General features: G+C 56.7%; 1 protein-coding gene across 1 annotated transcript; it reads right to left on the reverse strand.

Moving 5' to 3' along the window:
* Positions 1-212: 212 nt before the first annotated feature.
* Positions 213-7,818, reverse strand: KDELR1 (KDEL endoplasmic reticulum protein retention receptor 1). The gene is made up of 5 exons (XM_036099615.2): positions 7,607-7,818; positions 6,854-6,954; positions 6,345-6,503; positions 2,169-2,421; positions 213-986 (listed from the first exon to the last, which is right to left on the reverse strand). The coding sequence occupies exons 1-5, from the start codon at positions 7,695-7,697 to the stop codon at positions 952-954; spliced, it is 639 nt and encodes a 212-aa protein (XP_035955508.1). The 5' UTR covers positions 7,698-7,818; the 3' UTR covers positions 213-951.
* Between the last annotated feature and the right edge of the window lie 240 nt (positions 7,819-8,058).

Genomic DNA, 8,058 nt, shown 5'->3' on the forward strand with positions numbered 1-8,058 from the left:
ACCACCCCGCCCCCCAAAACCTCTTCCCCATCACAGCCGTGAGGAGTGAGGGTGCAGCTCAGAGGTTTGCTCAGAGCAAACTCGGGGAACCCAGTTTCTCACCTGTTTGCTCCTCCCAGGCCTCGGTCGCCTGCAGGCTGTCGATGGGATAAAGGAGAAGCAGAGAGAGGGGCCGGGAGGGACCCCACAAACACCAGAGAGAGGGCAAGGAGTAGCGAAAGAGGCATCATTTTCCTCGGTTTATTTCAAGAGAACAAAGAATCAACCATCAATTCTGTACAAAAATGTGGCTGTTGAGCCACAGTGACCCTCAGGCCAACCCCCTTTGCCATGTCTGGCCCCCTCGCCCCCCGCTAAATTGTCAAAAAATGAGGACAAGACCAAAAAACCCCAAACTCTGGGAAAAAATTATATTGAAAAGTCAGGGAGACCGTCCCTCCCCTCCTCCCTCTCCCCAGTCCTGAACTTTGGGGGGTTTGGCGGGGAGGCTGTGTTCTTGGCCACGGTGGGAGGTCAGACAGGTGGGTATGTGCAGGTTTAGTGTTTGGCAATGGGCAGAGCTGGGGGGTAGGGTCTGCAAGGGAGCCGAGGGGCTTTGGGGGAGGGAAAAGATCTCCGACCCTGCCCCGCCCCACAGGACACTCAAAAACAGTTTATAAAAATCGGGGGCCAGAGAGTAGAAGAGAAAGGAGTCATCAGAATCAAAAACTAAATAGTGGAAAGATTTTTTTTTTCTTCTCTAAAAGGCAAAAAACTACAAACACCCCAGGTCCTGAGCTCCCCAAGACTTGGGTCCTCCACCGCCCCCCTGAAACCCGGCAGGAGGGGGGCCAGGGAGTGCGGAGAGGTTGGTTCTTTAAAAAGTCACCCCTGGACGGGAAGGCTCTTCGTTGTTCGCGCCTTCCTCCACCTCTCGCGGGCCGCCGAGGAGAGGGATGGCCGGGCCCAGGGCTACGCCGGCAAACTCAGCTTCTTCCCCTTCAGGACTGCGAGGAGACAGAGCGGGCAGGCATTACCGGGGGGCCCTGTGGAGGGGACAGCCTCCCACGCCCGCTTGGATACTCGGCTGGTGGAGCCGCAGGGCCCCACATCATAAGCTGGGAGGACAGGCCTGAATTGCCCAGGGGTGGGCTGAGTGATGCAGGCAAGAGGCACCTAGGGGTCTCAGAAGGACAGGGTCCAAGGGCCTGGTAAGGCTGGCCAGGTGCCACCGTCCCCCTCCTGCCCCCCCCCTCCCGCCCAGCCTGGAGGCCGCAGGCTGCCTCCACGCTCTGCCCTTACTGTCCCCTCTTTCCCTCCTCATTTCTCAGCTCCCTGCTCCCATTGCCACCTCCTCAGACCACCCCCCCCATATAAAGCAGCCCCCTCACCCTCCCCGGTTGCTCACTGACCCATCCCTGGTTTCTTTCTCTCTTGCTGTTTGCAACCATCTCTCTCTCCTTGTTCATTCACCATCACCTCCAGATTAGAACACAGGGGAGGGGAGGGCCACCTTTTTTCCTTCTGCTGCACGCCCAGAGACTAGCCCTGGCCAGGGACACAGAAAGTGCTCAACACATTTGTTGGATGGTTGAATGAATGAATGAATGAATGAATGTATGAATCTTGGTGGGCCTGAGTCCCTGAGGGTGAGGACAGAGACCAAGCAACAGAGAGGAGCCTCTCCCTTCTCTAAGCGCTGCTGGGGTTGGGGAGGTAGGAATTCTGATCTTTTATGGGACCTGGAACCTCAGGGTGGGAGGAGGGCCTAGGACAGATTCTGAGAGAGGAAAAGTCAGAGGCCACTCCTGCCCGCTCTTTGTCCTGTCTCTTTGTCCTCCAAAGGCCCAGGGGCTGGGGAGAGGGATGCCCGCTCTTTGTGGGGTCAAGGGAGGACGCTGCTCTGCAAGCAAGCAGCAGCCCCCACCCCACCCCACACCTCCGATGCCTCGCTGCCCTTTCCTCAAGGACACAGGGGCTAGGAGAACGATGCCTTGCTTCTTAGGTAGGCAGGGGCTGGAGGTCCAAATTCCTAGGAGGGCGGTGAGCCTGGGACCCCAGAACCTGGGAGAGGAAGCCTGCCCTCCCTCGAGGGCTACAGGGCCGGGGAGACGGAGCCTGGGCCCCAGGGAGGGCGGGAGCTGGGGACGGGGCAGGATGCCCCGCGGCCGGCCCTCCATGCTGATTACCTTTGGTGATGTAGAGGTAGAAGAAATCGCAGTAGAGGACAGTCTGGACTAGGCCCGCCACGATGGCGATGAGGTCGAAGAAGCCCTCGAAGTGGTAGCGCCAGATCCAGTTGAAGAGATAGAGCGTGCGGTAGACACCCAGCGCGAACAAGTAGTGGCTGGTGATCGTCTCGGCCTCCCCCGTCTTGCTCACCATGAACAGCTGGGGCAGGATGGCTACCGACTCCAGGTAGATGGAGAAGGTCCAGAGGATCTGTGGGGAACCGAAGAAGCACGGGCAGAGAGCAGGGTGAGGCGGGAGGGCAGGTGGCAGGCGGCCTCGCGGTCACCGGCGCAGGGATGGTGGAGGGAGAACGGGGACAGCAATGGGCTGAGCGGGCCCAACAGTGATGCCAGACACAGCTCCACCCGCGTCCCTGACTCTCCCACTTAATCCTCGCCACCACGCCTCCAGGGAGAGCCTGTCACTGGCATCCCCATTCTACGGATGAAGAAACTGAGGCCCAGAGATTTGCCCAGGAGCACGTGGCTAGGAAGCAGCGCAGCTGGGACGCAAAGCAAGGGTTTGGAGGCAGTGCTCATGAGCACTCTGCAGTCATGCCCCTCCAAGAGGCAGGCCAGGCTGGAATGTTGGCTCTGAGATTTCCCTTCTCTGAGACCTTGGGCAAGAGACCCAGATTCTCTGAGCCTCCACCTCCTTATTTCTAAAGTGAAGCTGATTTTCCCACCCTTGCTGGGGCGCTATTCAATGTGTAATCTTTAGAGACATAAATCAGGCTCTGTCACTCCCTGGCTTGAAGTCCTCCAGTCACTGCTTCTTATCACAACCAGAATAAATGCCAAATTCCTAATGGTGGCCTTCAAGGCCCATTCCAGCCTCGTCCCTTACTCCCTCCTTTGCTCTCCAGGATGCAGCCTCCTAGCCGGTACTCCAACACGACACACTCCTTCCTGCCCCAGGGCCTTTGCACTCACTGTTCCCACAGGTCTCCCCCCAAACTGTCACATTTGGCCTCTTCCACCTCCTTGCAGCCTCGTTCATCCATCACCTCTGAGAGAGGCCTCCCCTGACCAGTACTACCCCCAGGACTGTCACATCACCCCCCTCTGTTCTCCTTCCTGGCAGCTCTCAGCAGAACAAGAGCGAGCTGCACGAGGCCCAGGATCCTACATCTTGTTCACTCCGTGGCCACGGAGCCAGGCACATATTCGATGCCTGAATGAACGAGTGAGTGAATGGGAGCAAGCCCCCCGTGTGCTTGTCTGTTGCCGGCCACCATTTAGAAAGCAGTGACAATCATCACTTGTGGGCAGGACAGGGCATCGTAGGAGGGGGAAGGAGAGACTGCAGACATCTGTCAGCTCCTTCTCGGTCCTCAGCAACCTGAAAGTCCCACCTGGGGTGACTTTCGGTCTGCAGACCCACCGAAACCACCCCTCAGAGAACGAGGCCAGGTGGCAGGTGGGGCTCCTCCTCAGTTGTTTTGGTTTTGTGGGAGAAAAGGGGGGAACATCAAGAGTGCATTCGTAACAACTCACGCTTACATAGCATTTACCATATCCAAGGCACTGCTCTACCACCTTATGGGTATTAACTGGCTTATGTCTTAATCCCAGGAGGTGAATCCTATTGTTATCCCCATTGTACAGAGAAGAAGACTGAGGCCCAAGGTCACACAGCCACAATATGAGTAGAAGTAGACTCCTACCCAGGCACTGGACTCCAGCATTCACTCCCATGATCACTCAGGATCCTCCAGCACAGCTCTTAGCAAGTCAGGTGTATTGAGGCTCTCAAAAAACATACCCATTAAATTGATGCACGCCCAGCTGTTACCCCTGGGGTCACCCTTGGAGAAGAGAATTATGACAGAAGAGGAGACGGAAGGTCACATTTTCATTGTGTTCATTTCTCTATTCGTGATGTCTGAATTCTTTTTTTTTTTTTTTAAGATTTTATTTATTTGACAGAGAGAGACAGCGAGAAAGGGAACACAAGCAGGGGGAGTGGGAGAGGGAGAAACAGGCGCCCTGTGATGTCTGAATTCTTAAAGAATAATTTTCTTCCATGATTCAAAAATAATTTTTTTTAGGGGCGCCTGGGTGGGTCAGTCGTTAAGCATCTGCCTTTGGCTCAGGTCATGGTCCCAGGGTCCTGGGATCGAGCCCCGCATCGGGCTCCCTGCTCCGCGGGAAGCCTGCTTCTCCCTCTCCCACTCCCCCTGCTTGCATTCCCTCTCTTGCTGTGTCTCTCTCTGTCAAATAAATAAATAAAATCTTAAAAAAATAATAATAATTTTTTTTAGCACGCACCAGTTAATATCATGGGCTTTGCGAGCAGGTGGACCTGGGATCAAATCCTGTGAGCTCTCCCCTCTGAGCCTCACCTTAGTGCTCCAAGAAATGGGGATGAGGATGTCTGCGTCCTGGGCGGCCAAGGGGTCAGACAGGATGATGGCCTATGTAGAATAGCCACTGCAGAGCTGGACACACAGTGGGTACCAATACTTTGCACAAGTGACCTCCCCCCTCTGAATGAGGGAACTGCAAAAGCTGGAGCCAAGTGTCCTGGGTTCTGGTCTGGCCACCTCCACCTAAAGCAAGCCCCAGTGCTTTCCCCCTGCCTTTGTTTCCTCATCTGCAAAATGGGTAAGTGCTCCAGAAAAGGGGTGAGGACAGTATGTTTGCAAAGACCAGGACCTACAGCCAAGCCCAGGGTTCCCGCCACGGCGCAGTGCAGCCTCCCTCTGACATTCCTGGGACCTGTGAGCCGACATCGCCCTCGGTCAGATTTGTCTGGCCTGCACAGTGCTTTTGGAAATATATTTTGAGGGGTGCCTGGCTGGCTCAGTCCGAAGAGCCTGTGACCCTTGACTTCCGGGTCGTGAGATCGAGCCTCACACTGGGTGTAGAGATTACTATAAAAAAGAAACTTAAAAATAAAAAAAGAAATATAGTTGGAATACGTGGCCAAATTTGTAAAGCTCGATCTTTCAGGAAAACTCCTGAATTGTGGCCTCTTTTGAAAACATCAGCACATCTGGCCACTCAGGGCCAGCTTCCTGCAAGGCCAGAGGGGGCCTTGGGGAGGGAAGGCTGCTCTGATTTTCTGATTCCCGCTGGGCCTCAAGAGGCATGAGATCACAAACTTAGCACAGGCTCTCTCAAAATTCTTCCCAGGAATTTGTACAGGTGCTACCAAAATGCCATGGAATAAAAACCACGACTTTTAGAAGAAGTATCAGCACGGGATTAAACTTCAGTCATTAAACTAACACTGACACAGGACTTGCTACCTAGGGCCAGACACTGTGCTTTACCACTATGAACCTCTCATTAGAACCCTGTGAAGAGCTAATTGATTATCCCCATTTTACAGACAAGGAGACTGAGGCCCAGAAAAATAACAGACTTGCCCCAAAGTCCCACAGCTGCTGAGTAGTAGAAGCTGGCTTTTGAATCACCCCTGCTCTCTGGTTCCACAGTCTATATGTTTAACCATGAGACCATGCCACACAATCAGTAAATCCTCACAATGACCTGATCGGGACCTTACAGATAGGGAAACTGAGGCATGGAGAGGTCAAGTCACATGCCCAAGGTCACGCTAATAGAAAGTAGTTAAAGTGGGATTCAAATCCAAGTAGTCTGGCTCCAGTGCCCCTGTTCCCAATTCCTGAGCTACTCATTAAGCCAATGACCTTGGACAAGTCATTTAGACTCCCTAAGCCTCAGTTGCCTCATCTGTAAAATGGGGCTGCTGTACAAAGAAATGCTTAGAGCAGCACCTGGAATACACTGAGTGCTGCTATTATTGCTTTAATACCATCCAACTCCCAAACCTGTGTGCTGAACGTGTATGTCCTAAAATAAGGAAGTCTGGGGGCGCCTGGGGGGCTCAGTCATTAAGTGTCGGCCTAAGACTCAGGTCATGATCCCAGGATCCTGGGATCGAGTCCCGCATCGGGCTCCCTGCTCTGCGGGGAGTCTGCTTCTCCCTCTGCCCCTCCCCCTGCTTATGCTCCCTCTCAAATAAATAACTAAAATCTTTAAAAAAAATAAGTAAATAAAATAAGGAAGTCTGAGCAAACCCTGCACAAGGAAGCCCTTGAGAGGGTCCACTGTCAATAGCTGTTCTGCCACCCACCACTACCAGGACCCTGCCAGGTAGCCTACCTCTAGAGGGGTAAAATCATGGTTGACCAGGAACGCCAGGATGGCCGTGGGAACAACAAGGAACTCCACCCGGAATGTATCGTGGTTCCCATCGTAAGTGGCTTTGAACTTGCTGTAAATCATCCAGACTGTGGTGAAGGAACAGGCAATGTAGACCACCTGCCAAGGGGGGATGACGAGGAGGGCACTTCAGCTCAAAGTGCAGGGCCTGGGCCTCCAAGAGATTGGAACTTAGGAGTCTGGAACCCCGGCCGCTTCCTCCCTCAGACCCAGGAGTCCAGGACCCCAGCCTCCTCCCTCAGACCCAGGAGTCCTTACCCCCAGTCCCTCCTTCCTCACATCCAGGAGTCCTCACCTCCAGCCCCCCTCTCCCTTGGGCTCAGGAGTTTGGAACCCCAGCCCCTTCCTCCCCTGGGCCCAGGAAGCCTGGGCTCCATACTCCCTCCTCCCTAGGACCCTCACTTGGCTCCCCCCTCAGGAGGGGCCAACAGGTGGGGTAGAGCCTTTACCTTCATGCAGGTGTTGTAGAGTGAGATGTAGTTGGTGAAGAGGTCCAGGTATCGGGCGGTGAACACCACAGCAAACAGGACCTGGCTCTTCCCTGAAATCCCTGCGGTCCAAAGAGAGAGTGGGGGGTAGGCTGGGAGTGGGCTGCCCGGGAATAAAGCAAGGCCCAGCGCCTGGGACCAGCCCAGAGTCGGCTCCAGAGTGCAGCTGTCCCTGGAGGCCTCCCCAGCCCTCCCCGCCTGAGCAGGGCCCTTTCCCACGGCCCACAGCCAGGGGGCAGCCCGGCCCCGAAGCTACTCCAGCCCGAGGCTCTGTCCCAGGCTAGGCCTCACGGCCACTCCCGGCCCCCTCGGGGTCCTCCCACAGTCCGGACACAAGGTGGGGCCTCGGAAGGACCCCCCTTGACCTCAGCCCCCTGGAACCGGTCGCCGCTCTCCCGCTCCCTTCCTGGCCGCCACGGTCCACGTCACCAACTCCGGGCCACCTCCCTGCCTGCCACGGTTCCCGGGGCCACCAGAGGAGGGCCCGGGGGGAGCTGAATTGGGTGCCTGGGGCCACCCCCACCAAACTGTATGCACCCCTAGTCTGGGGAAGGGAACTGACCCCCCGGTGACCCCGGACTGGAAGGGGGATCCCCAGCAAGCAGCGGGGAGCTGGGTGGGGAGACCCGTCCCCCTCGTGCCTCCAAACCCTTCCCCGAGTCCTGCGATGTCCCCCGCGCTGCCCCCCTTCCTCCCGCCCGCTGGGCGTCTCACCGGCACAAGAGCGGGACTTCCAGATTTTGAGCAGTAGCAAGATGATGGCTAGGAGGTGGGAGAGGTCTCCCAGGAATCGGAAGAGATTCATGCTTTGGGAGGGGGCTCTGGCAGGGCTGGGCTGGCGGGAGGCAGGCTGGAGGGGGTCTGCCCCCCGGGACTGATGTTCTGGCCGGGTAGCTGGGCTGGGGGGGGGGGGGCGGGAGAGGGGCCCTCGGGTGGGCTCCGCTCCGGGGAGGGGGCTCTGGGAGGGGGAGCCGAAGCCGGAGCTGGTGGCCGAGCAGGAGCTGGGAAGAGGGAGGAGGGCGGGAGGGGGGAGGAGTCCGGCGGGAGGCTCCGCCCCCGAGGGCGGAGTTCCGGCTCTCCGGCGCCCCCTATGCCCGCACCTCCGGGTTTGCGGAATCGGCGCTAAAGGCACCCCCAAGGCTGCCTGTTAGGAATTTGTGGGGTCG

The sequence above is a fragment of the Halichoerus grypus genome, chromosome 15 (genome assembly GCF_964656455.1).
Source record: "Halichoerus grypus chromosome 15, mHalGry1.hap1.1, whole genome shotgun sequence".
Classification (NCBI taxonomy): domain Eukaryota; kingdom Metazoa; phylum Chordata; class Mammalia; order Carnivora; family Phocidae; genus Halichoerus; species Halichoerus grypus.